The sequence below is a fragment of the Colossoma macropomum genome, unplaced genomic scaffold, assembly GCF_904425465.1.
Source record: "Colossoma macropomum unplaced genomic scaffold, Colossoma_macropomum, whole genome shotgun sequence".
NCBI lineage: Eukaryota > Metazoa > Chordata > Actinopteri > Characiformes > Serrasalmidae > Colossoma > Colossoma macropomum.
The window spans coordinates 15,476,250-15,501,423 of NW_023494791.1; the positions used below are offsets into that span (position 1 = coordinate 15,476,250).

The following is a 25,174-nucleotide window of genomic DNA, read 5'->3' on the forward strand; positions in this document are numbered from 1 at the left end:
TCAGATGTCCAGGCCAGAGTAGGACTGCTCTGAAGATCCCATGCATTTGCAAGGAAATTCAGGATTTGAGACATGGACAAACAGTCGATTCAGATTCGGTGTCAAGTTGATTTTTTTTTTTGTTCTATGCCTGAATAGTACACCGCTGAAGAGGGTTGGGGGGTTGAAAGTGGTATATTGATTGACACAAAGATGTAAGTCTGTTCTTGGCTCACATTATTTCGTTCTCCTCTTTTTATTCAGCAGCCAGCCTCAGCCTTAGCCTGTTAAATCTTTAAATCTTTCTGGTGTCTCCTCCTCCCCCTCTGCTACATTGAAGGTCAGATTTTTGACAAGTCTGCAGAGGAAGCTGAAGGGCTAAATCCCCTCATTTTTATTCATACAAATACAGGTTTGAAGACTACCTGAGAGCTTCGTCTGATTGACAGCTTTCTTTTAACCTTTTACCCCACCTTCATTTCCTTACCTGTTTTTTTAACACTAACAAAATTCACAAGCACACCCCTAATTGACTAGAATCGCCTGGACCTCATGACTGATAGCATTGTAATTGCACTGTAGAGTGCACATCATGGTGATACTTTTCATCACTGACCGTTTGACCTTTCATAATAATTATCTCCTTGTCCCCTGAACAAAGGACAGCGCAGAGATCACTTAGTAAGGTCCTCTTGATTGATCAAATTAGTCGGCTCTCCTTTTATCTGTGCTTTTCATATTCAAAGCGCTGCATGTGCCCTTGGGCGCCAGTGAACAGCTGACTACTTTCAACCTCAGAGTGTATGCAATACCGTCTCTGTTTTCCATACATGAAAGTCAGCCCTTGTCCTTTTGATGGTCAAGAAAGCATTATTACAGATTTCAACTGGTGTTAATTCAAATTAAAGCATTTTAAATGCTTATGGGAATAAAACAAGATCAGAACCTATTCTGTCATATTCCCAATCTCTGTCCTAGTGTCCTTTCCCAGGGTGGGACATACCATGTTGTAGTTTGTGATCTGAAGTTGCTCTTGGCAGACTTGTTCTGTCTCTCACTCTTTAGTGGAGCTCAAGGTCAAGTGTGAGCTGTCTTAGGCTCACAGCTGTGCCTGAGTGAGGGCTTCACTCAGTATGTGGGTATACCCTGCACTCTGGAGGCCTTCTGCTCTCTTCTGCTCCTTTGCTATTTGATATCTGCGCACATATCTGACCCAAATGAATGACAAGAACGCGCTTTGGCAAACACAGAGTAAGACGAAGACCCGTAACTCAGATCAGTCAGACACGTATGCAAATATGTTTACTCATGGTGGCATTTGCTGGGGAGAAATGCCCTTGGGTGAATCCTTTGAAGAGGTCAGTTGAGTTTATGTAACCATAAGGAACTGTAAAGTGACTGCATGGTATCAGTTTACTTCTTTAGTCAGTAGGAAACAGAGCTTAGCAAGTAAATGGTTTCTATTTTCATGATAAATCATCTTTGTGGGAAATGTCCTCCTGTATGTCACTTAACTGTTGCCTACAATGAAGCCTAATGAAATCACATGGTATGTCTTTTATTTTTGCAAAAGTAGTGAATAATTAATGTATCTTTTTACGCCTTTTAGTGCTCAGTACTTACTTAGCTTATGGGTTGTAACGATTAAAAATAATTTCAATTCAGTCTAACTTTGAAATGTAAGGTCATAATTTCTTTTTATTCATTTTTTTTAATCCGCTCACTTTCTAAATAACATTGTTTCTTTATTTTTTCTAAGAGTATAAACAAAAACTAAATGTATCAGTTTTCTGTGGAACTACTTTTTTTTAGAAAATCAAATATTGATATTATTTAAAACGAGACAAGACTTGTGGGTTCAGACTTGGGTGCAACAGATGTGAACACTTTGTGGCTGTTACGGATATCGCTTTTAAGGTCCTGAAAATTCTGTTAACTGATAACATCTGTCAATAGTTTTATAGTTTTTATAGTCTATGTTTTAGATTTTAATTTTATACTCCAATAGTTTTAGTTAAAATGTGATTTATTGACATCTGTGACTTTCAGTTTTCAGTGATCACCCTTCTTGAACTCAAATAAACAGCAGAAACTCTCACTCTTAATAAATTTAAACATTGTAGCACTAAAGCATCATAGTTGTTCGTGCTTTTGGATTCGGGTAGTTACCTTTTGTTCATTAGTTCTATTCATTCAAAGGTAATTTGTTCAAGCACGGCACATTTAATATGCATTTACATGCAACCATCATATGATAGTTTCAGTCTGTAATGCTGCGATATATTTAACGAAGGGTGACTCATATTGAGTTCCCTGATGGAGAAACCATCTAAATTTTTTTCCCTATTGTTGAGTTACTTAGAATTTGACGCTGTAACCCAAAACGTCTCTAATTATTAGCTCGTTATCAGTGTTCATTTGAGTCATCAATATTGGTTTTAAAAAAAAAATCTTCTTTCAGTTTTATTGATCAGTTTGCACTCCTAACTGACTTGAAATCAAAATATTACCACTGACATTACCTGACAGATTTGTGTGCATGTGTGTGTAACTTTAAAACAAACCATTTTAAACATATATGCTTCTGAACACTGGAGCAGTTATATTTTACTTTATTGATTAAAAATTGAGCATAGGAACATAACTCCAACTTCTAACTGACACTTCAGAGGGCTATGTGAGGTGAGGTTTTTAATGAAAAACTTTCTTGTTGATTTAACATACTGATTCACATCCGAACTAATCCTGTACTTTATATTTACCCACAATCAACGTGTCTCTTGTGGCAGTTACACTGACAAGCATGTAAAACCCTGAGAATTATCATTATCCACTATGTTAAGATGAGGGTTTAAGATTTTTTTTTTTTTTAACTAAGGACTCTAGTACTATAAATACTATACAGATGAGATTGAGGCCTTGACCTATTAACTAGCAAGAGTTTGATTAGAAAGAATTTACAACTGCTGTCCCCTGAGGAGAGAGGCCTCCTTTCCATTGATACAAAATTGGAGTCCAGGGTTTCCATTACAGTGTGATTCTCAACTGTTCCATGCTACTCTCCAGCCCTTTCATCTGTACTTATGTATGGAAGTGAAGGCAAGCTTGAAAGCAGTTGCACTCCATTGATGCTCTTGGGTAAAAGGTTAGTATAGTGTAATGTAGTATAGTATGGTAAAGCATCCATATAGATAGGGAATGAGTAATTATGCTGTAAAAGTGTCTGATAGGCTAATAGTGATTTACTATGAGATCTTTCATGTAAGGATAGTGATTTGGAAATAAACATTAATTAGAATTAACAAGTTGTAGTGGTTATTTATAACTAAAATACATCGTAAGTAGGGATGCACTATAATAACAGAATCGTATCTGTACTTGCAGATAATTGTTAAATCTGACGGGTGTTGTAGATGTATTTATTATACTATGTAAGAGCAGAATGTTTGAGACATTGGATTACTGTGCTACAATATGTGCATTTTATTCATTTTTCTGCATTTGAAATCCTACAGAAATAAATGTTACATTTTTCTCTAATGCTGATCCAGTTAGATGCGGTCCCAATTTCTACATTTTATAAATGTTCATTCATATGCATATATGTACATGAAAATTCTATAATAATATTGATATCGCCTCAGAATTCCTATATCGATGTTCCTAAGTATACACAAGTTGCTAAAATCAGTCCTGTGAGTAATTCTACGAGTGTAATGTTTCTTAAGTAGGCACGTTGTTCCATGAGCCATTCATGACTTTGTATACTCTCCTCTGTTAAGCCAGAGGACTATCTGAGTGGTCGGTCCCTCTTGTAAGTTTATCACCCATGCAGAGTGTGTTAGTGTCACTCTAGAGACTAGCTCACCGTGGTCTCTGTGCTGCGATAGTAAAACACTCTGTCATTCGTAATGATGAATGTTTGTCCCCTCTGTGCCAGGCAGCCACCCAGCCCTGGTTAGTAGCTGTAAATCTGGCCAGTTAACAGTGCACTAACCGGGGACTGACAGGCGGGGCTTAGGCCTGGTGTGAGGAGGGGATGCAACTGTTGTCCTGTTTCAGAGCCTCTCGACAATGTGCTGAGTGCATAGAGAGGCCCAGCACAACCATTAATCATGGATTGGGTCTGGGGAAGGCTAGCAGGAGAGGAGAGTGTGAGAGTGTGAGGAGTTTTGGGAGATGGTGGGAGGTCCGGATGTGCTGATGGGAACAGAGGGCAAGAACGGAGAAGGTAGAGAGACGTGTGCTTGCTGCAAGGTTAAAACTCTTGCACGCTCCACTCATAGGGTCCCTAAACAGTCCCAAAGCACTTGTGTTGCAGATTTTATTGGAGCATCCATATTCCTGCTATAGTATTAAGCCAGAAACACTTTTCACGAGGGGTTGAATTGTCTATGATGTACTGTCAGACAAAGAATGTGTTAATATTGCAAGCTTATTGTGGAAGCAAAGAAATATTGTGAAAGAAGAATGTTAATCTTACAGAGGCTGGTAAGAGAAAATGCTTGAATACAAGTCTTCAGAAATAGACCCCCAAAATACTTTCCAGCACTATTTATTTATTTATGTATGCATGCATGTATGTATGAATTTCTCACACATTTTTCTATTGTGGTATATCTATTGATAACATGTTAATGCATTACCCTATTTTATTTTATTAGTCTTACCATACAGGAGTAATTGAATGCAGGAAAAATTGATTTGTGTGTTGCAGTTTACCTTGCTCTCAAAATAGTCAAGCTTCTCATGTAGAGAGCAGCTGAGATATGCAGATTTCCTCAAGTTACCCTCAGCTTTTGTTGTGAGGTCTGTTGTAATCCCTCATCAACACAGCAAATGATTTTAAGCAAACAGAGCTGCTTAATTACTTTCTGCTTTCTGAATTAATATCAGTCTCATGTAAATAAATATTCTCCAGTCAAGTTCAATTAAATGTGCAGCAGTAAATAGGACCACACTATCTTTTCTATATTGCAGCCTATTTTGCAGTGGGTCTAACTGCATAATGAGGTATGTCCCCCATAAACTTACAGGAGGATTTAGTGTTTTGTTATGGAGTAAGGTCACTCTGTAATGTTCTGTTAAGCTAATTCTTATGAGGCGGTAATTGAATCAGTACTCGGAACAGTCTGACTTGTGAAAGGTCCTTGCTCTTTTTACTCTTGCTGGAGAAGAGGCCATTGTTTCTAATGCCACTCTGAGAACTGAGGACGTTCGTAAAGCATGGGTATTAAGGTTGGTTTTTAGCCATTTCAACACCTCGGTCTTCTCCCATCCATCCCTCTGGGGCTCCACTCTTAAAAAAAAAAAGAAAGCCTCCAAATGCTGCATGGTGACACTTTGACGGGACAGCTAACATTTTTGAGATTTCGAGAGATTTTCAAGATGACCAGGTACTGGCATTTTTTGGATGTGCCAAATGTTGGCTTTCAATGCACAAAGGAGCAGTTTGCTATGTTTAACCAGAGCTGCAATAAATTTAGAGAAGGGGTTTTGGGGCTCCTAATCTTTATACAATCATTATATATAGTAGCAGTATGTTGATGTACGTTTTGGCACCTCTTGGCCCAATCTTCTATTTAATTAATCATCATGATAATGTGTGTATGTCTGTCATGATATGCAGTGTCTTCTGTAGAACCTAATCCCAGTAAATCAGTCAGGTGCCAAGTTAAGATACTTGGGTCAGCTTTTTTGTCTCTAGTTTGTTTCTCTCTCGCTCCTCCCATCTTTTTCTGTATTTAATGTAAAAGTATTACTTTGAGAGGACCACTTATAATAGTCATACCATACCTAGAAATGTTGTTTTCCATACTTCTTTCTGGTGAGACTGTCAAGTCTAATGTCTTTGATGGGTTACAGTTGGGTGAGGCATTACAAGTAGTGTATTCTATTTATTTTAAAATATTATGTTTATTATTTCTTGTATACCTTTCTTATGTCTTCTATTTTCTTCCTTTTGTTTGCTAAATGTAAGATTACAATATTTGTATTATATTATATTATTATAATATTATTGAAATATTTGTCTCATGTTTTCAATTTGCAATAAGCGATACATTGTCACTTGGTCATTTCAGGAACACTTCTGGTCTTCTCTGCTGATTATGTGCTCACATGAATGCTACAAAAGACTATCAGGATACGTAAAATACAAGGAGCGTAATTATAGCAGTAGCATCTGTGAAACTTTGGTCAGGTGGTAGTCAACCTGTACCTACACAAGGTGGAAATCAAATGTTGTGTGCTGCATCTAGTCAAGAAAGTGAAAAGAACAGCTGAGGAGTCCTGTGAGAGGAAAGATGTAATGATAATTCTTTTTTTATGGACAAATCCTTGATGTAAAGTTACATCAGCAATTCCATGCATTTCTACACACAGTAAGGAGCTCTATAGTGCACAAAGGTTGTGTTGAGAATCCAGAGACCAATCGTAGGCTAAGCCTGGACAGATGGGGAATGGAGACGAGTTGGGGGTTTGCAGAAATAAGGGCTAATATTAGTATTGCAGAGGCAGTGCCTTGCTTGTGTGGCGTTCAGTTCTTAAGCCTAGGGCGTCCTAGTGTGAATCCCAGACTGCCTTTATGGACAGAGCTAATAAACCTCTCTCTACACACACGCGCACACACCCTGCACACAGCTGCTTGTTATTTCATGCCCCATAAGGGCCCTGTGACCACGAACATTCTAATACACATATCCAATTAGATAGGCATTGTTGTGTGCATTCAAGTCCAACTGTTAGTCTTGGTTCACCACTCTTACACTCTCTTTTGTACACACACGTACATATACACACAGACTGACAGTCTTATTGGCACGTAAAATTCAAACAATGCTGTTATCATGTCAAAACTAAGGAAAGTTCTTCTTCACTGTTTTTGTATGGGTCGCAAATGAAATATCAGTATTCTTAGGGGATATTTTATTTAGAAAGTGTGTCATGTAGCCTGTTTGGGCTTCACTCAGCCTGCAAATTTTGACGTTCTTTTCACTGATAACCACTTGTGATTTAATCTGTAATTAACCATTTGCTGGCCAGCTTAAAACCAAGGACACAACTCATCAAAATGTGACTTATAAAACAAACATCCAAATCAAAATGCTAAGTGGATGACCTACATTCTGTGCCATTGCAAAATACTTGATGTATGCACACACATGAGTCAACGCACCAACTGAATTCTATATTAATGCATCAAGGCGATAAAAGGTGTTTGTTGAACGGACTGTGGGACATTGTACTGATAGATGTGCCAGGCATCAGAGTGTATTTGAAGTAAACGGCCCAAAACCATATTAAACACATTCTGTTTACCACTCATTACTGGCCCAAGTTAAAACAAACAGAAATGTCATGACCTTAGCTAGCTTTGGCTTAGTGTTTCTCAGTAGCTCTGGAAAGCCATTGTTGTCCACTATGTTGATCTCTATGATTTTGCACATGTATATTTGATTTTCTCACATTGCTGTGCATCACATTTTCTCTTAGAGAAGATGGACAAAACAGTTGTCTGTCTTATCACTTGTGGATTTTTGCTTTCAATGTGGTACATTTGTTGTAGTTTATCCACCACTATTTTTAGCTTCTCTGTTTTGGATGACAGAACTGTAATGTTCACATACAAATGAGTTTTCATAGTTGTATTGATCATTTGATTTCAAAGTGCACTGTCTGCTTTAATTCAGTAGTTAAGATGTCCCAATCTATTTTTTTGTTCACAGATCCAATCCTGTTAATACTGAACATCTGTCAATAATGAACACTTATTTTTTTTGTGGATAATACAGCTGCAGATTGCGATTTCAAGCACTTCATTATAAAAAAACAAACCAGCTTAGATAAGATATTCTAGAGTGCCAGTTACTTCAGAATGTGTCACTAGTGTAACCTGATGATGAACAGTTTCTTTAAAATGCTGCAATAATTTTTTTTTTTTGATACAGGCATAGTGATATGATTTTTCATTATTATAATCATGCATGGTTGTTGTATGACTTTTACATGTAGACCTACCTACAGACAAGTGTAATTACTTGGGAACAGATGAGGTAAATATACTGAAATTACACAGAATTAGGCCTGGTGAATGCAACTTTACTTTCGTTTTGTGTTATCTGTTAACACACTGTTACTCTGTTATAAAGCTCTGGCAGAAGGCTCAGAAATTAGTTCAGAACTCAAACCACATCATCTATATCTTTACACATGTTTATCATTTTTATCTTATTGTTTGTTTAATTAAAATAATAAAAAAAAGAAATTCTTAGATTGGTACAATATGTTACCACAATTTTACCTTTTTATCACTGGCCCAACACCACTGCAATTACTAACTTATTTTTTAGTGACAAATAGAAAATTAGCATGTAGTTTTTACGTAAATAAAACTTAACATAATGTTACCTTTTCATTATCCGCTGATTACGAATCTAAAATGTGCTACCAACATTTCTTCTAAAGTCATTCTGTTTGTGGAGAGACGAATGATGGGTCTTTTCGTTCTTCGTTTTGTTGTTGTCCTGATAGTCAAGGGAGAATTGACATGCAAGATATTTGATGAAAATTAAATAAAAGTAACTTGACATTTCACAATCAAAGAACTGACAGTTGGCAAACTTTTTGTAAGAAGGCAAGATATTCTTTTAGCACCAGTGTTTCAAGAGCTTAAGCACTATTGGCTCTGTGCTCATCATTTCATTGAACATGTCCAGTTCACTCCTAATTACACTTCAGTAAATTGGCCTGTACACTCAAAAGCCTTCAAGCCTCCGCCTCCCTGTAAACCCCCACAGTCGGCATAGAACAGAACTCTGGCAAAGGCAATAACATTCAAGTGGTGGCCTGGCATTAAAAAAGCAGCTCCTATTTTTGGGCAACAGCTGGGTTTGAAGCAGAGCGCCATTGTAAAGGTGACATGGGTCAGAACTTTCTTGTTGGCGTCAGGGGTATGGAGGAGGAACAGGCGCTCTCAGATGATTAAACAACTGCCAGCCATTCAGGGAGCGCATAAATATTCAATCGAGAGAGGTGACGCGAGGCCAGTCTTTTAAACCTGTTGACGAGCCTTTCTTAAATAGAATGGGATCAGCGCCGCCGATTACAAATTTTGACAAAAGCCGGTATGCTGACAGGGGAGCGAGACTGGCTGGGAGGTGGCCCCCACAGCTGACGAGGGGACATGCTAACAACCCAGGACAACAAGGAGGCGATGACTGCTCTGAAAGCAAAATAGACCTGCCGATATGCTGCCGCGCCAACCCCCTCCCTCAACGGTTGCTCGTACTTTTTTATTGCCTCGTGTGGTGTCATGCCAGCCAACACAAAGGGGTTTTAATTCTTTCCTGTTGTTTAAAGATCTTGGCTGAGTTTTGAAGTTGTTCGTCATATATCATATTTTGACGGATCTCTTAAGAGATCTTGATTGATTAATTAGGTTTATTTTACAAAATAATTACATTACTGTTTTTCACTTTTGAGCATGACAAATTTTAGAGTTCTTCTTAATGGAATGTAGTAGTCTGTATTAATTGATTAAGTTTTTATGAGTGTTTTTCTGTTCTGGTGTTTGATGTTGTTATGATGTGTTGTGTACTGGCATGCCTCACCTTCCCCTTTGAGCAACTCCAGTATGCTCTGTGCAAACTCTAGCCATCTCAGTTATGCACATAAGCCCATGTTGGTTTTAAACTGTAAAAATTCCTGTTAAACTGGCAGTGGTGGCAGTGGCTAAGTGATGAAATCCTGACCCTGAATTTATGACCTGGGAACACTTACTGCGTGACAGTGTGTCTTGCTCTTTAAGGGGTGGGGGATGAGGTCACAGCAAGCTGGATCTTTGAACCAGTAGACTGCACTGTTACTGTTTAGTCCAGTATAGGTCAGACTAATCCAGAGCTCAGAGCACAGATTCATCCATACTCAACAGCAGAGATGTATATGTCTGTTCTTAAAATAGTGATGCAACACACAATTGTTACCTCCAGAGAAAAAAATTATTGAAGAGCAGAGCAAACCACCCTGTGTTTAGTCATAATGAATTTTAATATAAGGGTTATGTTGATTTGATTTTGCATGGTCTTCAAGTTCTTGTACTTATTGGGAATTTGAGTCATGCATTTTGGTCTTGTGCTTATTAGCCAAAGTCTCAGTGATTATGTCTGAATGTTAACCCTTTTAGCTTTTAGGGATGCATTTAGCTGCACATTGTGGCTGCACTAATTTGTCAGGGGTCAGATGTAACCTGCTGGCCCTTTAAGTCCTAACCGTGACCCCAACTAGCTTCACATAATCACACATTGATGCTCCATAGACTACCTGTAATTTAATACATGACCTCTCTTAAGAACTACAAAACCTGCCCAATAAACTCCTAGCCTGCCGTATAATTATTGAGACGTCTTCTTTAACGTGCTATATTTAACATTGGTTGTAGGTAATGCAGATGCTTCTGTTTTTCAGTCGTGAAAATGTAAAATTTGACTAGTTCTCTTTTGCCTGCAACTTCACAGAGGGGTCTTCTTTTGAGACTTGGGGCCCTTTCCTTGTGTTATCTCTGGGGAGATCTTTTTTGCTTTTTTTCTGCACTTAGTCATTGACGTTGACAGTGAGTCCATGGAAGGTTAAGAGTTCATGAGGCAGGTTCCTAATTCTTGAGGGAGATAAATATAATCTCTGTAAAGCTGAAGTAAAGGGGTCAATTGTGAAAAGTGCTACACAAATAAAATTGGATTGAAAAATTCAATTTAACAATTTACTGAGCAGTAACACTATCTCATTGAAGAAAGACAAGATTAGGGTCAAAGTAAAAACATTAAGGTTTCTGGGTTGTTTTTTAGGTTATTTGCCTTCAAAAAAGAATTTGATGCTGCTTTATTTATCGTACATTTTTGTCAACCAGGCCACATGTGGCGGTTCTAGCAGTCATAGGCTTTTAGGTTGTTGGTGAATTAGGAAACACCCTCTGCTCATCTATTCTCAGCAGTGTTCACTCGCCTGTTATTGTCTGTGTCTTTCTCGTACACGTTTGACCATTTTCTTTTAAGGTGACAAAGGGGATAGCCAATTGTTTTTCTGTTTATCAGAGGTGACATGACCAGTGGCGCAAGTGGGTGAGGAGGCCCGTTGTTGCCATAGCTAAATATACATCCCTGACAGCTTCATAATGGGTTCCAGGAAGTTCAGTCGAAAATAAAAACAAAGCAACATTTCTAGCTGATTGGTTCTGAAAGGCCGTTTTTCCTTGCTGAATGGGAAAAATGTGGACTTCAGCATTCCATGGCAGTGATGCCAGTCGGATTGGATAGGCGCAGCCTTGCGTGTGCAGAACGAACGGGGAGAGATGGAGACGCAACAGACTGCAAAAACCTGATTTATGGGAAAGTATTCTGTCAGAGGAAACAAAAGCAACAAAAATAAATGATAAACAATGTGTTATGGAAAAAAAGGTTCACAAGTCCAAAATTTTTATAAGAACATGAATTTGAAATTTTAAATCCCTATATATTTTGGTATACGCATTTGTGTTCTTTTAGTTAAGCCGTCCTCACAGAGTTTTTTGATTAGCTATAAAGCATAAAGAGCTCTTGAGGGCATTGATTTGGGTGCTCAGAGCTTTCAAGGTTTCATATGCCAAAGTCTTTGACTTGGTACATGAAATACAGTGATAGGTTTTGTATGAATAGCTTTGTTGCAAAAAAATGGGTTTTGAAGGCAGTGTTCTACACTTTTTCAAGTCTTTTCTTTTATGTTGTTAATCAGCTGTTACTCGGCTTCTCCAGTAACTGTGTCAAATGTAGGGAGCCCACCTTTCCATTTATCATTAAGGTTATGTACATGAACTTTTTAAATTCAGATGCTCCTCATTGACATTGAATTAACCCAAATCAAAGCCCTCCCATTGTGCATAAATTGTGTGTTCGGAGTGGTGGCAGCTGCACTCATGAGCCCAGTTATTACAACATCTTTGACTGTGTGGTGGGGAGGTGAATACATTTGTTGTCATTCTAGAAAGTAGAACCAAGTAGTTTTAAAATACAGGGGCTAGCAAAGGAACATTGTCTTTTGGCCTAATTCATATTTGTGTTATTAGTCTATATCTAAACTAAGATAATGTAGTTGGACCTAAAATGGATTATTCTGAGTTTTCAGACTGTCAAGTCAGTGTTGGTCTGCTGAGTGCAAAGAATTACATAAACACTGTACTTTTAGTGAGTACTGGCACTTGGTAAAAGTGTGTCTATTGGCAGAATAGTAGGAGTGCAAAAAAATATTTCTTCAAAACAAGTAACACTGTGTTAGAGCTCCATTTGTACAAGACATTCTCATGTGAAAGTGGAGCATGAATGTTTACAAACACCTATCTGGCAATTGCTAACTAAGAAGAATTTTGTCATGAATTCATAAAGATAATGCACTCCCTGGCTCGGGGCCCATGTGCTCAGCTGTCCCACATTACCACACAGTACGGTGGAAGAGCCACTTAACGCTGCACGGTTTAAAATTACCGCACTGCTGGCAAACGGCTCTAGTATTCTACTCCTCCGCCACTTCTGTAAATTGTGTTTGTATTTCTTTTTTGCCTCTCCGGTTTGGGGTAAATTATGTGCTGAGAGATGTTTTATGACAAACAGCAAGCCCCAGGGAAGTGCACTTTAGACATCACTCGAAAGAACTGGGATGGGATGTGAATTCGGCTGGAGTACCTCAGCTTTTCCTCTTCAGACTCTTAGGGGCAGTTGAGGCCAGTTGTGTTGAAGTTGGTCAGGGGCTTCATTTGCTTATTTATTTATTTTCCCTACAAGAACTCTATTTTAGTGGAGAAGTTGAACAAGGCTAGAGGTAGACTTGTGGAGGGTTCTCTGTGTAGTTCTCTTTCTGTCTCTATCTCTCTCTCGCTCTCTCAGGACTCCTCCCCTTCATGCTGGGCTAGTTACAGTATTGCAGACATGCTGGCCCTCAGGGGAGTAATTTATGACAGTTGTCGCCTTGGTCTGCTAAGCCGCATAGGGCATCGCCCGCCACTCTCAGAGTAGCATTTCAGTGCCCCGCTGAGGGTAAACCTGATAGGCTTTAGTGTTTGCCCACTACGGAGACCCTGTGGCATCAGTGCAGAGAAATGTTGTCCCTGAGCCTATGTTGTCCAAAGTCATCAGCTGTTGCCATGGAGAGAGTGACTGACACTTAAAAGCACAACACTTTTGGCCTGGACACAGTGTTACCCTGGGAAACTTACAGAGAAACATGCTTGAGCTTTTCCAGTGCTCAGTATTGGCCTTCAGATTCATTTTTTAAGCAGATTTTTTTTTGTCCCCCATCCCACCAGTACAGTGTAGCTGTTCCTTGATCGGCAAAATTGTGATTTATGAGCCATTGTTCATATAGAAGACACAGGGCCTCTGCTGTCATGCATGTAAAGTAATTAATTTGGTCAAATTCAAATAAACATGTTCTGTATATTCTTATAGCCAAATATAGGTTACAGGTGTAAAAATGAGGATTCCCAGGAGTTGGCGAGCACAAGCATGTTTGTCATTTTTTCATAAATATGACATGACCAGGATCTGTTGTGATTAATGCCCATTGTAGTAGTTTATGATTTATTGCTTTAGAGTTTACAATAGATTTGAAATTCCTAATAAACTTTTTAAACAGTTCCTTTTTTTTGTCTTCAGTATTTCACCTGACAATAGAATTCACAGAGCGCTGATCACTGAAAGCCCTGTGGACTTCTTCATTAATGCTCTTTTGCTATGTTTGGGCTGTTTCTCTACAAGCCTTCCAGCCTTCTGCCCTATCATACGGCCACAGCAAACTGAAACAGCTCAGATTAAGATTAATCCTCCTTAATGCGCCGGCTCATAACACAGTCATTAGGTGACTTGAGCCTAATCCAGCCCACCTAACTGCTGTGCTTTATAAAACATACACACAGGATTTGCTGCCAATGCTGGGAGACTAAAAACTCAGCATTGTGTATAAATGCAGGCCAGCCAGACTATTAATACTAGTTAAAGCAGTGTTGAATGGTGTTGGAGGAGGCATTTACAGAAAATGCGACTTTTAAAATACAACTTAGTCTTTATTAAATACAGTTTATACATGATGTGTATAATGTGATGTTCTCAGTCATAGGTCACATGGTGAGATGTTTTGGGGAAGAAAGTTTTGCCTAAAATGGAAATAATAGGTATTGGCGCTCTTTGATCCTTGTACTTCATAAACAAGCAGTGACAGACGGTAGTGGTTATCTCATCTCATTGCGAGGGGACTTTGGAGACTCAATAACACATTGGGGAGAATTTATCCATGGGGTCCTATCATCCGCATTATGAATAAATCAGGGTTGGTAAGTTTTCTCTACTATACACCATTTCGCATCAAAACATTCTGAATTACTTTGTTTATATCTCACTGATTTGTATTATGCAGAAATTTAGAAAAATTGGTGTAATTCCCCTAATCCCCTAATGCCCCTAAGTATTGTCACATAGGAAGCAGCTAGTTTGGCCATTTTAGGCTTGTACTTTAATACAATTTAATTGCCTTTCAGTTAAATTGTAAATGCAGTTATTTTTATGGCAATTAATTGTCAGCTAATATTTCATGATCATGGCTGGCCTGTATGCGGGGTTCTCTGTTTTACTGTAAGAACTAGGAAACTTGAGTTTGCCTTTTTTTTTTGAAGAGAACCTTTTTGTAGTGTCTTCGATGCTGTTTGTAGAAAGTAGAAAATGTTCCATGAAACAAAAAACTAAATCACGTTGTGTCATTAATGATACATTAACGTTAAACATTAATGCATGTATGGCCATAATCATAATGTAGACTTCCGCATAATCTGTTTATATGATCTGTTTTGAAGATTGAATCAACTTTTTGAAATGATTTCTAATGCTCTCGTGCTCTCTCTGTCTTGCTCTCTCTTTTGCTCTCTTCCTCTTTGTCTCCATGCTCTCTCTTTGTGCTTTCCAGGCTCAAACAGCAGTGTAATTCTAGGCAGGGCTTGTTTTAGTATGCGCCTCAGTGTCTGTGGCTATTGTGTCTTGCTAACACAGTAGCTGAGGCCTGTTGTCCAAATCTATAGTGCATGGTTGCAGGATTCTCTCACACCCCATGGGAATGCCATTAGTGGAGAGTTGAAGGAACGCAGCAGGTGAAACAAATAAGGCCCAGAATTTTCTTTCTGTCTTGTCGGCTTGCTTTATTTCTTCTTCCTTCTCTGTCAGTCTCTCTCTCTCTCTCTCTCTCTCTCTCTCTCTCTCTCTCTCTCTCTCTCTCTCTCTGCTCATTCTTTCCGTTAAGTTGTGGATGGTAGTAGTCATCAGGACGGGTGTGAAATGTGCTCAGAGCCAGAGCATGTGTGGCGATTTATCCCGCAGCGTTGTCCACTCTCGCAGGCTTAACCCCTTACAGTAACCCACACAAACCACCCGTCCATCCTCTGTCCCCTTGTACTGCTCAAGACACATCAAGGCTCACTGAGGTTGCGGGTTCAAAGGATGGGACGGAAAGTATGGGTCTCACTGTCACTGTTAGTTTTTCCTCTAAATAGAAGTGCTAATGCAGAACCACCTCTGATGAAGGACATACCGCTTTGGCATATGCACCATGTATCGAAATAAAATGGATTGAATTGGATTAGATCATGGTGCGCTTTTTTCTGAGAGGAATGGACTGTGCAGCAGGAGGGGAGTGGTTTACACAGAACTTCTCCCAGTAAGCTAACTATTTTCATACGACCATTTGAAGAGTAAATTTATCTCAGAGATAATCTCAAGACCTGCCTCATGCTTCCCTTTGTCCAGTTGAATAAAAGGGTGCACTAGTGAAAGTCTGCTACTAAATCTGCTTGACCAGTGAATGGCTCGATTTGAAAAACAGGTTTCAGTTCCTTTGCTATGTTGGTTCCAGGGGAAAGGATTAAAAAACTGTAGAAAATCAGGGAAAGGAATGATTTAAATAGCAATTCATAAGATCATTCTTTGTTGAGATGTTTTTTTAAAGTTAGGTTCAATAATTCTTCAGTCAATCAATATGTTAGTAATTAATAAATAATTAAATATAGGAACATTTATGCTACATTAAAGCTAGACAAGCTCACACTATAAGTCGTATATAAAATTTAATGAACACTCTAAGAATAGATCTAAGGTTAATTTTAATTATATAGCCATGACATAGTTAAATCAGACATGACAATTATTGTAAACATTTGTATTATTTTCTGTGAATATTTTACTTTATTTAGCAGATTGCCATTTACAGCGATAGGTGAATGTAAAATGTGAAGTCTTTTCCACTCTTATTGCTGTAGCAGTCCCATTCCTGTCTGAACAGGGACACTTCACTCTGGCAGGCAGTGTTATCCACTGTTCTGTCTATTCTGCACATTTCAGGTAAGTTAAAAAGAATAGACATGCCCAGCACCAGTAAACACACATGTATCAGTGCAAGCAAAAGTTAAAAATAAGGTCTTAAATTATTGGTTGTAATTAACAGTTGTAATTTCAATGTCACGCGTAAAATATTTAATTTTCCCCAATTATCACTGTATGATATTTTGGCTGCTGGTATATCGCACACCCCTATATGTCATGTAATAAATCAGGCAAAAGCTTTTATGCATCCATGTTGAAGAGTTCTCTCCAGCTTCATGAACACATTCTTCGGGAAGCATACTAAGAAGATACACATGGACACAGCGGAACTGAACTGAGTATGCCTGCCATTCTCTCAAATGTTTTAATTCAGCATGATAAAACATCCGTTATTTATAAGTCGATTGAGCGTAACGTATTTTGGAGCAGAAGTCCATCCATCATGAGCAGTCAGCAGACTGTGAAACACATTACTGTACGTCCAGGCCCGTTCTGCCATGCCAGAATAATGTGGCTTCTGTGCAAAGTATGCGGCATAAAAAATACATTTTGTTTGCAGGATAACAGGTGCAAAGCTTACAGGGGTTGGACACTAATGAAGTCATGGTTTGTGAATGCGTCGTGTTTTGGAATACTTGTTGCTATTTAATTTCAAGTCGCTTGACTTGAACTGGTTATGTTACTCAGACGTGAATTGAAATAATTTATCATATGAATTTTTTTTCTTACAAATGTTTTGTAAAAGAATGAGCTGAATTGCTTACCTTAGTAAAATGTGTTAATGGAGATGTGGCTTTGAAGCATGCTATATAAATACATTGTCTGTAAATGCTACTTCCTAGATGAACTGATCACACTGAAATGAGAAGCAATTACCAGAAAGTACTATAAGGAGCTCATGTTTAACATTGCATAATACATGCATAATCCCTACTACGCTGCATCACATCGGTTTCTAAAATGAAAGCTTTAAATAAGAGTTGATACTGTTCTAACTCTGTCATTTGTGCATTATAATCTGAATGAGCTAGTTTGTGACATTGAAAGGTCATACTTATACAGACTGCTTGTATATTTAAGTCTGAGTTTGTTGAATGTGGGGTATTACGTTATTTCATCTATAATGGCTAACTACTTTCACTGTCATTTTTGCAGTGAATGCAATTAAATAACTGAAGTCTATGGATTAACATGCTGCACATTCCCAGCGTAAACTGTTTATTCTCCCAGTTCATTCTCCCAGCTGCAGTGTTTAAGCCCAGTCAAATCCTGCAGCAATCGAGTCTCTGGTCAATATGAGACCAGAGGGCAGTTTGAACAAAGCCCCTCAGGTCGGAGGTGAGGCACAGTGCCGCTGTTTGTTTGCGCTCTCGCTCAGCGCTTTTTTAATATTGGCCTCAAGGTGTGGCAAACAATGGCTCGGCACTAAGGCGCTCATTTAGAGAGTACAACGGTCTGATGAACTAGAGGGGAGAGATAGAAAATAGTTTGGATTAGAGCAAAAGGTTTCACCAGACATACCAGTTGTTCGTCTGTGTGAATGAAACTTAGTGCTCTGGTGTCATTTTCCTATTACACATACTGAAAATCATGTTCTTTCCTGTGGCCAGTTTTTTAAAGAACCTATTCCTTTTCCGGTTGGGTTGTCAGTCATTTAAAGTTGTTAAAAATGTGCTGTATTTTTGCATTTAACCCATTTTCTTTTGGTTTATATGTGTGTTTTTGTGAACATGTTCAATTTTGTTCAAGGACAGTATTTGTTTGACTTGAGCAGAAAAATGCAAATTGACTTTCGTCCTTGCTGACTGGAGGCCAAAACGCCTAGAGAAACCTTTCACTGTCTGTATAAATGTAAACTATATTTCATCCCTAGATAGAAAAACACTGTTGCGATCTCACTATGTAAGAAAAGCTGCACTGAGTTACTTTTGAAAGCTCCTGGAAAAGTTTTAATTTCTCTGGGGCTTTCAAATTGCCTGTTTAGGTTGTGCGGAGCATTGTTCAAAGCATTCATAAAATACCGCTGCGGGTTGTACGGGACGACCATATGGAGTTCCATAACATTGTTACATCCTAATTGCCCTCTTCGACAAGTGCCAATTTCCTTCAAGAGACGGAGGAGAGAGGTGAAGGAGCTTGGGGGGGGGAGGGAGTGCCGCGTTGACATGCGTCAAACTCCTCCCCACAGATGGATCAGACAGTGGTTGGGGCCGCTGCAGGCAGAGATGAGAGGTCTCTCTGGGTTTGTTTTAGTCTTGCTGGCCTTGTTAGAGCGTCCCCTCTCCCCCAGTATTAAAGCAGACTACTGGAAAGGCCCCGGCTCTTAATTCCAGCAGCAGATCAATAACCATCAGTGTTTGGTTTTGGGCTGCTGGGTCGGTCACGGGGTGAGTACCCCCCCCATTCTCTCCCGCCCCACCGCCTCCACCCCCCCGCTTGTGGTAATAGCCAGGGCAGCATTTTGGCTTGTGAATTTTCACTGTTTGTGAACTGTCCCTCAACTGAGGAACCACTAGTGCTCAGAAGCTTACACTTTGAGAGACACTGAAATGATTCATGTACAATTTTTTTCACATACTGTTTAAATCAACACAATGTTTAGGGTAAGGGTAAAGTGAGTGTTTACAGTCTTGGAGCCAAAAGTTTTAAAGTGTTAAAGGCAGGATTTAGTAACAGAATGTTTGTAATAGGACTGGTCAATAGGGCATTGTAATCTGATATCATCGATAATGGACAAGTAACCTGATGACGATGTGTAAAAGGCAATGATCACCGTTTTGATAAAAAAACAGAACCAAGAGAGAATTAGAGAGGACTAATTTATTGTTAAACAGCTCAAAAAATATGTTGGGAAACTGGGGTTCACGTTGAAGCGTACGGGCTTGTGCACCAGTTGTCAGCTTCACAGAGAGAGAAAGAGGTTTTTGAAGAAATTGCCTGCGTTATTTCTCTGCACTGTACATTTCTCGTGATTTCACGCACTGTAATGCTTGCTTTACCGCACAGCACAGGGGGTGGGGGGGAGGAGTAATTTCTGAATGACTGTATGAATTAACCTGAACTAAACTTAGTGTAATTTTAAAAATAAGCATTATGATCCTGTCATTGTACTTCATTGAACTAAATTGTTAAGGAAAGAAGCAGTTAGCAGATTTTCTCAGTGATTTTCATCCCATCCAAATCAGCCATTTCAGTATTTTTATGAAACGCACACTTAACATGTAAAGATTCCAATGGCTTTTACCTACTGAAGACACAAACTGTAGAAATTACCCCAAGCTATATTAGTCCCGTTCAAATTGCCATGTTTGTAAATATTTCGATTTGTATTGTCCCACCTCAAATGTATGTCTTATAACATTAAAGCATGTAAAATGACAAAAAAAGATTTGATTTTATGCGATGATGTTGACTGTTGGTTGTATATTCCCAGGCTAATAACAGTGGATTATGCAGCATTGACTTAAGACAGTTAGGTAGATGGTTAGGGTAAACAAAATTATGATTAAATTGTTTTTACATGCTTTCTGTATGTGAGCAGCTGAACCTATTGTGTATGGAACTTCTGTGGTGGGACAGCAAAGCATAAATCAAGTAGCTGCTCCCATCTCTGTAATTCATGCTGAGATTTCTTATCACATGTGCATCAGTCATAAACGTTACAGATTACCTTAAAAATGACTTTATTCAATTTCCTCTCATAAAACTAATCCTGTCTGAATACTGCTTAAGTTGCCACTCACAATGTGAAGCTTTCATTTACTTTGAAAATGTTCTTGGTCTTAAAGAGCCTGAACTGTTTTTAAGCTGGCTAAAGTCGCTTGGCGCATAGGATTGGCTAAAATATGTGACACAGCAGACTGACAAATTAAGTTATTCATTCTTTTGTGATTAAATTAAGCAAATACAAAGCACTGCCAGCTCCAGTACTCACAGTCAGGCACTATTTGTATTTCTGGTGGTGTAGCCTAATCATGTGCTGCTCTGAATAGCTTTGTCACACACGCGCACATGCGCGCACACACACACACACACATCTATATCTTTTCTCTCACACATACTCATTTCTCAGATTTCTCTCTTTCTCTGTCTGATGTGTTATTCTTATTTATTCTCTCTTTGTCTCTGAAAGCCTTGTTCTTTATTTGGCATAGTGCAAAACAGAGATGGACCAATCAGTGTTTTGGGGCTAATACCGATTGCCTTTCAGCACAAAAGGCTGATCAGCTCTCAGGATCGCTGGTGACATATTTGGGCTGAAAATCAGCTGATACTGATACATAGCCAATTGATTTTTCCATCTCTAGTGCAAAATGTATAATGTGATAGTGTTGTGGAGTTCTAAAGTGTCCATGACGGTTGATTTTAAACTGAATGTCCAAACGTTTGTAGACCTGCTCATCCAATTGAAATCAAGGGTTATAATAGGATTTTTTCCCCATTTTGCTGCAGTAACAGACTGTGTTAGCATTTGATGCTGTGAGGATTTGATTGCATTCAGCCACAAGAGCATTGGTGAGGTCGGGTACTGATATTGGGTGATCAGTTTTGGATCACAAATGATACTCTCTATCTTAAAGGTATTGGAGGAAGCTCAGTCACCCCAGAGATTCTTCCACTGCTCTCCAGTCCATTGCTGGGTGCCTTTAAACCTATCTAGCTGACAGTTGGCATTAGATATGGTGACCTTAGGCTCATGTGCAGCTGCTCCAGAGTATCTTATTCTGTTTTTGTTTTTTTCTCACTTTTTTGAAATGACATTGATGTAATATTTGAACAATTTTGAGTTTCAAAATGTACAATTCACTTTGCTCAGTCCATAAATGAAAACTAAGCTGCAAAAACAGCCTGTTTTGAATTCACTGTTTTTGTGATGCCTGTTTAATTGAAAAGGATAAAGAGAAGTTGGAAACTGGTAATGTAAAATGAATTAGGACTGATTTTGATATATAAAAACAAATATTGTAAGTGGATCTCGATAAAATATACCAAAAATGTAGAATATGGGCCCTTTTGAAGTAGTTGAATTCACTAATCACTCACGAATCATTCTTGAATCTGCTAGTCATTCTGTTTATGGCAAATGAATTTCAGAATTTCACATCTGCTCTCCCACCTCACCACTGCTGTTCAGTTTATATCCCACCAGCTTTTTGAGGGCCTAGAATTGTTTTCAAAAATGTGCATAAACATTATAATAAATTTGTATGTTATCACAGTCCAGTGTACTTATACTACACTCAAGCATAAATCGTTTTCTGAACCTAATTCGCTTATGCCACACATTTCCTTTTCCAGACAAATGGAGTCCGTTTACACAGACCTGGTTAACTCAACATAAATTTCAATTGCTGATGGAACAAAATTGAACCATTTTAGTGCAATTTATTTGGGATTTCATTAGAATAAAATTATCTTGGGAACAAAAAAAATTGTTTTCACTCATTGAAATGTACTGTCATTGATTTGACCTAAATCAGTTATTAAAAGACAACACATTATTGATTTAATTTCCATTTTTAGGTCAAACTAACCCTTTCATTCAAATTTTTTTTGGGGAGTGTAGGACTGGCTATTTGTCATTTGGGTGCCAGCATGTCCCGACTCTTTTTTCTTGTATATAACTTCTTTCTTGTATATAATCAAGGTGCGTTGATTTGTACCACAAACTAAGTCATATTTTACATTTTACTGGTTCAGACTTGGTATATAAAGGGTGCCCTGAAGCCTCGTACAAAAGCTAGCTGAGCTATGCTTGGCTACTAAAACACTCTTTGTTTTAACATTAAGCCTGTTCTGCTTCAGTGCCAATGGATGTGCATTTGTAATGTGTGCTGTCGGCACCTTTTCCCATAGGTGCTCCCGTGAGGCAGAGGGACTGCTGTGCTCGGAGGGTTATTTGCCGAGGTACAAGCCACACATGGATGCACAGCCCGGGTTTCAAATGGGGTCCAAACCGGTCTCTGTTGTTTGAATCCAGCAGCAGTCATTGACTAACTGATGTTAACAGGTCCACATATTTGCCATGGAGCAGTAGCAGATAGGACTCTATTATTTGGAGGCTTTTTTTGGTGTTTTCATGAGCAGTACCTCTGCTAGTTACAATGAAACAAGATGGAGTCTTTTGGGAGATTGTTAGGGGGAGTATCACGCCATTGCCCATCCCAAGGAGCATGTTCTCCAAGGACACTCTCCGGCACACTTGCACACATCCACTCATTCAGGTGGACTAGCAGCCCTTAGACGCAATATACATGGATGGGTGAATGACTTTAATCCCCATTTTATTTTAGGCGATGTCACCCAGAGGTCACGCTGGTTATTGTGGGATTGTCTCACCATCATGCTCCAACACCTTGATTTCTTTATTTATTTACCTGTGTGGCCCTGGAGAACGCTCTGAAGTACAGAGTCATATTTATCCTTTATTTAAGAAGATTGGCCTGCACAGGCGAGAGACAGAGCAAGAGAGGGGCAGATGATGGAATGCCTCTGCTTGCTGATGGCCTCCCAGATCAATACAACACAATTGAGTTCTCCAGTCTGAGAGACTAGCAGCGCTATGGTGGCACTTATGGGGTGATCGCCTCTGATGAAGTCTTTATTAGGCTCTATTGATGGATTCATTTTAGCCCTCTCCCCCTCGTCTGCCCTCTTCTCTCCAGACCCCCTCTCTCACTGTAAAGTAATAGACTCTAAGCCCACCCTTAAAAGTTTCAGGCCCTCATGATATGATTTAACACAATAGAGTTATTTTGCCCCTTGTTTTGAAAGCTTACCGAATGTTTCTTTGGCTGCTTTTCAAAGTTACTTTTGTTATTCTTGTATGGTCTGCTTTTTCACGGATTTAAGTGGAAGGTACTCAAAACGGCTGTTCTCAGATACCGCAACACTGGCATAAAATTTTCACTGCATGATTCCATTTACAGCACAGTGCCGAGCATTTTCTCTAGAGAATACTAAGAAAACATTACGTCCGTAAAAAAGAAAAGGTTTGCAACTGAAGATTTGCTTTTGGAAGCTAGTCTAAAAGCAACCTGGCCGAGGATAAAACAAAGTGTGGAAATTTTCACATTGTTTCATATTTGATTTCCAAACAAGCCTGAGGGATATTAGATATCACGAGCTAATACTCGGTGGTCACATGTGCACTTTATAAAATTGGTTGAGGCTCGTCTTGGGCTTTGAAGTTGCGAGTTGTTTTTTTGCGTTGAAGAAACTGTTCTGGAGAGCCCTAATCCAGGCGGTATTGCTATGGCAAGCACAGCTCCAGCCCTGCATTTTCAGCGCCTTTCGTGACTCGTCTAATTTTCTCATTGTTGTTTTACCTGGTTTGTGTTTTGTAACCTCTCACCCCCCTCTTGCCGTTGCTTTTAGAGGGGCAGCTCCCCAAGCCTCAATGGATTGGCCCGAGGTGCTTTCCCATCCACAATTGCAGCGCTAAGTCGGACTCTGGAGATGAATTGTGTAGTACCCTCTGCTGCAGCTGTGTTTTGCTGGCTCTCTGAGCTTAGGGCTTTATGTGTGGGGGCCTCTGTTATTTTTCATAGAAGCCTATCAAACAGACTTCAGCAAACTTCATGGTTATAGGCTTACGTTGCATTTTGCATATAGACTTACTCTTTGTTTGTACTGTCTTTTTATGAGTAGCTAGAAATTTCAGCGTGCATCATGCAAAACAGTTGTGTATGACTGACGAAGAACAGTTTTCTGAAATAAAACTGATTGTTATTTAAATTTCATAAAAGCCTGCATTTTGCTCACTGTGTCATTTTTTGCTTATTTATGGGAGTGAAATCCCTATGTATCATGAGTAAAGATTATGTTTTCCTGGACAGCTGTGACATTGCCATGCACTCAGCCGTCAATTCACTCATTTTTATTAATGGTAAATCCTATGTCCTTTTCCACTGCCTTAAAAAAAAGTTCTTGGAAATTGAGCTGTAATAAGAGATCCTGTGCTGCTAAGGTGAATTAAAACTGCCCCAGAAAATCTTTCTCGCTCTCTCTTGAACTCACTCACTGTAGCTCGTGCATGTACTCTTTGTCTTAACCCCCCTACTCCTGCAATGAATTAGACATTTAACAGTGTATTCACATAAATGTATATGTGCACTGTTGTGACCATAGGTTGCTTTGTTGTAGTCAGGTATGTTATGTAAAAAAGGTAACTGTAGGTAATTTAAAGCATAAATGATGTAACAATCCAAGTCTTTTACCATGCATTCATGTTTCATCCGTGTTTTTCAGACCTTTCTGATGTGGAGCCTAATGTGTTCCTGCGACCCTTCTTGGAGGTGGTTCGTTCTGAGGACACCACTGGACCAATCACAGGCCTCGCCCTCACCTCTGTCAACAAGTTCCTGTCTTACGGCCTTATAAGTAAACTTAATATATTTACTATCCATTTATTTTTTATGCCAGCAGCTTTGTGGGTTGGACATTTATTAAACCTGTTTTTTCTTCTATGCCTTAAAAAAAATCTGATTGAGTCTAGGCTTAGGCTTAATGTTGACCTGGGAAACTGGTCATATGTACATTTGTCGTATGATGAAGTATATACAATTCTGTGCAAAGGTCTTAAGCAGAGAGGAACATTGCTTAAAACAGTTTGTCTTGTTGTTTGGTCCTTGACTACTCAGTGCACTGCAGCCATTGCATGGATTTGTTTAATGTCTGTCAGCGGCAAACCTGATTTAATTTGATCGAGGATTGATGCTGTATGGTAACTGTAAATACTTGACTTCTTCAAGGAGAGATTTGAAAATTGATAATATAACACTCTCACACACCCATTACACCACAATATATTG

General features: G+C 39.0%; 1 protein-coding gene across 5 annotated transcripts in view; it reads left to right on the plus strand.

Annotated features, from left to right (window-relative positions):
* Window positions 1-25,174, plus strand: part of gbf1 (golgi brefeldin A resistant guanine nucleotide exchange factor 1) — a 66,932-nt gene that overhangs the window by 10,704 nt on the left and 31,054 nt on the right. For all 5 annotated transcript variants that reach the window (XM_036574080.1, XM_036574082.1, XM_036574084.1 and 2 more), the window contains exon 4: window positions 24,612-24,743. In XM_036574080.1, coding sequence (XP_036429973.1) covers window positions 24,612-24,743 — 132 coding nt within the window. The remainder of the gene's footprint in view (window positions 1-24,611; window positions 24,744-25,174) is intronic.